This window comes from Octopus bimaculoides, chromosome 6 (assembly GCF_001194135.2).
Source record: "Octopus bimaculoides isolate UCB-OBI-ISO-001 chromosome 6, ASM119413v2, whole genome shotgun sequence".
NCBI classification, from domain to species: domain Eukaryota; kingdom Metazoa; phylum Mollusca; class Cephalopoda; order Octopoda; family Octopodidae; genus Octopus; species Octopus bimaculoides.
The window spans coordinates 84,854,771-84,858,701 of NC_068986.1; the positions used below are offsets into that span (position 1 = coordinate 84,854,771).

Below are 3,931 nucleotides of genomic sequence, written 5' to 3' on the forward strand. Positions count from 1 at the left end.
ATATATATATATATATATATATATATATATATATATATATAGCCTACAAGCTTTAGGTGCTTACATAGTCACGTGCATGCCTTCTCACTCTGCACTCAACGAAATATGATAGACGTGATAGATGGGTGAAGAAAGAACTGCAGTAACAGCCGGAATGTGTTTGTTTAAAACTGAGTAGAGTGGAGCAATGAGAAATGGCGTGCGTTGTTCTAGGACACAACACGCCACCCATTCCAGAAATCTAACTCTCGTTATTATAATCGTGAGTCTATCACCTTAACGGTTCAGCAAAAGGTTGGTACAATCTTCAGGTTCATTCTTGCGAGCGAACGACAGCCAAGCTTTGATATATATATATAACATGTTAAATAATAATTATATCATATCATACTTCTTCTTTTAAGTTAGTATTAAGCCTTATATTGAACATTAATGTCTCCCGGAAAAAGAAACACATTTGGATATAATTGATGCATAGAGTTGTTTACTAGACTACGGTTAGATACTACTTTTCTCGTACGTGTTATTACGAATAATTTCGTTGAGTAGACTACTCCAAAATTACATGATATCAGACATGAAGAGTGATGTCGATGGAGCCACCATTAACAAACTTGCTTCATTAAAGTGCCCAATAAGAAATTAAACGAAATGTTTGTGTTGTATATAAAGTAATGAACAATGACCTTTTCGTGCAACACAGTCTGTGATTTAAGATCTAATGTATCATAATATTTCATACTCTATAACATAGACATATAGGTAGAATCTCTATACTCTCTAACTTTAACTATATAGAAAAGACAAAAACTGGAGAGATTTTCCAATCTATTATCATACTCTGGATTTACTTCCAACATAGTGAAATATAGAGGCGTTTTGTACAATGTATAATTTGTAATAGTACTTTATTTTCTTTCCTCGGATTACTGAGTAAAACCATATTTGTATCCTGTTCATGCAAATATTTTTGTGAATACCGTCTCATACAAATATTATTGAGCCTGTTACTATATGTATGTATGCATGTATGTATGTATGTATGTATGTATGTATGTATGTATGTATGTATGTGTGTATGTGTGTGTATGCGTGTATGACATTATTTAGTTTTATTTGAAGATTTGTTATTTATAGAGTAAGAGCCAGTGTCTAATCTACGTCCAAGGCCCTTTTATTGGAATTTTAACAACATCAACAGGGAATGTTTGTATATATGAATACAAGTAATATTTGGTGTCAGCGCATGTGAAGATATATATATGTTTTGTTTTATGCATATATTCTCATGCATATCTAGACAGGTTAATATAAAATTAAATGGTAAATTTCTGGAAAATTTTATAGACTTTTACAGTTCCAGTGAAGGCTTGGATCAGTAGTCTTCGAATCAGCTTTCTCCATTTTGCTTATGAGAAGCTTAATTTCTCAAGATTCGTACTTAGGAAGCGTGTTAAATAACAACGTACCCAATAATTACTAGTATAAATCTGAACTTGTAATGTTGGTAGAGTAACCGTAGATTCCTCAATAGTTCAGCGTAGGTAATTTCTTTTTCGCTGATCTTTAGCTTTATATTGACATTCGCTGGGCAGCCAATTTCCACTCTCTTTCCTTTGTTGATGTTGTCAAGTCCAGTCACGTTGTTAGTAGTAACTCTCTGCATGCTAAAGTCATGTTTCAGTCAAAAATCATTACGATCTTCTATAAAAGAGTCCCTCAGTTAATTCGTCTAAAGATTACATAGGTATTGAACAGGACTGATAGTTGTGGCTTCAAAGACGAAGATAGTAGTCATTGTATTTTCGATAAATAGTGTCACACGCACAAATACGCGACTTGTTGCATTGAGTGTGTGATATGTATGTATGTGTGTATGTATGTATTATGTATGTATGTATATCATTATTCAGTTTATTTCAAGATTTCCTGCCAATAGAGAAAGAATCGGTTTGTAACCTAGATCCAAGGCTCCTTCATTGGAATTTCAACATCAACAACAGGGTATTTTGTTTGTATGAATGTATGAATGTATATATATGTATATATATATATATATATATATATATATATATATATATATATACACTTATAAACACACAATTCACATATGCAATATATTGCTTATTATTACATTTTAATACTTTGACTTTATAGTTATCAATACATGCGAGAATCTGAACTGCTCCTACGCCTGTGATATAAACAATGGAACAGCTTCCTGTCAATGCCAGAAGTTTTATAAACTTGATCCCGCGACAAACACTACATGCATAAGTAAGTCCTGCCTCCTTATATCTTTTGTGTTACACATTCATATGCACATGCATACATACATATATATATATATACATACAAGCACACATGCGCATGCGTGAGAAAATACGACAAAGTATGAAAAATTATCAATTATTTAATCAGCCACACGTTTTTCATTCAGATTGGCGAAACCAAATTCTTGCATATTAACGTCTGCATATTTAATCGATCCCATACTTGAGCGGCTAATATGTTACAGAGAGGAATTAACTTCCTTGTGTTCCCATCAAAGTTATTCTTATCATTATTTTGTTCTTATTGTATATAAGTACAGATACACGCACACGTACAAATACACATACACACACACATACATACACACAAACACACACACATATCAAGCCTTCTTTTCTTTTCAATGGATAAAATATTTACAAAACCAGCCAATATGTTTACCTTGATTAGACTTCTCTCTATTGTGACGTTCAGTTATATCGATCTCAGTTCTAAAAATGGTAATTTTCGAGTTTGGAATGTTGGACAGCAATTCGACCCTGGTGCTATTTGAACAAGTTATGTAATGCAAGTAGCACTGTATACGCTGGCAGGCTTTTGATTCTGCCAGTTACCGTTTTTATTTATCCAATATTCTTTTCTTCTCTAGGCCCAAGGCCCGAAATTTTCGGGGAAGGGGCTAGTCGGTTAGATCGACCCCATCTTAATATACTTATCACATTAAAAATACAATTTGCATAACTGAAACGACTATAATCCATTGTATTGCGAATGGTAAGTGTATCAAATATTTATGTGTAACTTAATAGATGACCAACAAGAAAGCTTTACACAATATGGTGTATCATCTGCAGTATTCTTAACACCGTACTTTATTCATTATTCTCTTTGTTTTCAGTTTTCTCCTACGATGTTGTCATCAGAATCTATATGCCTTTCACAGCTAATCTAAATGAGACACTACGTCAAACGGTGAGTTTATTCTCTGCTTTTTAGTGTTACATGCACAGAGAGATATTATATCAACTTTTATATACATTATTCTTCACCTGGTCGTTACCATACACGTTTAATACCATCTAACCCACAGAAGCTGATTTTAGTTTCATCAGAAAAAAGAATTTTATTCCAAAACTACTGCCCCTTACTCACCGACCAGTAGCTTTGTACATTTGAATTACTTTGACAACTGTAAAACACGCTGTTGGATCCTAAACTATTCTTGTGCAAATTAAAAAAAAAATTTCTTCAAATTTTCATACAATTCTTTTCCTTTGGTGCCATTTTAATCACAATAAAGGTACATAAATCAAAATTTCTGCAGATACATTAACAACGACTGGCGTAAAAATGTCAGGAGAAATTATTCATGAGAATTGAAATTATCAGCAATATCTGAATTTAGTAAAAAGAAAGTGAATAAAATATTGAATATAGCAAATTTCCTTTAGGTTGTACATATTTCTGTAACGTTTGAAAATTAATATTTCGTGCATACCTTTGAAATTGTTCATTGTTTTGTGTTCCAAACTTGTATAATGCTTGCATGTATAATATATCTTATACAGAATAAATTTCGTTTAATTTCCTCTGGTTTTAACATAGTAATGGCAATTTTACGGAAATTTTTAGGGGTGTACATACTTCTGTGAGATAC

The 3,931-nt window shown here is 32.4% G+C and overlaps 1 protein-coding gene across 1 annotated transcript in view; it reads left to right on the forward strand.

The window, feature by feature from the left end:
- LOC106877398 (mucin-4) overlaps positions 1 to 3,285 on the forward strand; it is a 49,009-nt gene extending 45,724 nt beyond the window's left edge. The window contains exons 22-23 of the mRNA XM_014926292.2: positions 2,158 to 2,277; positions 3,173 to 3,285. Of these exons, the coding sequence (XP_014781778.2) occupies positions 2,158 to 2,277; positions 3,173 to 3,270 (218 nt within the window). The 3' untranslated portion in view covers positions 3,271 to 3,285. The remainder of the gene's footprint in view (positions 1 to 2,157; positions 2,278 to 3,172) is intronic.
- The last annotated feature ends 646 nt before the right edge of the window (positions 3,286 to 3,931 follow it).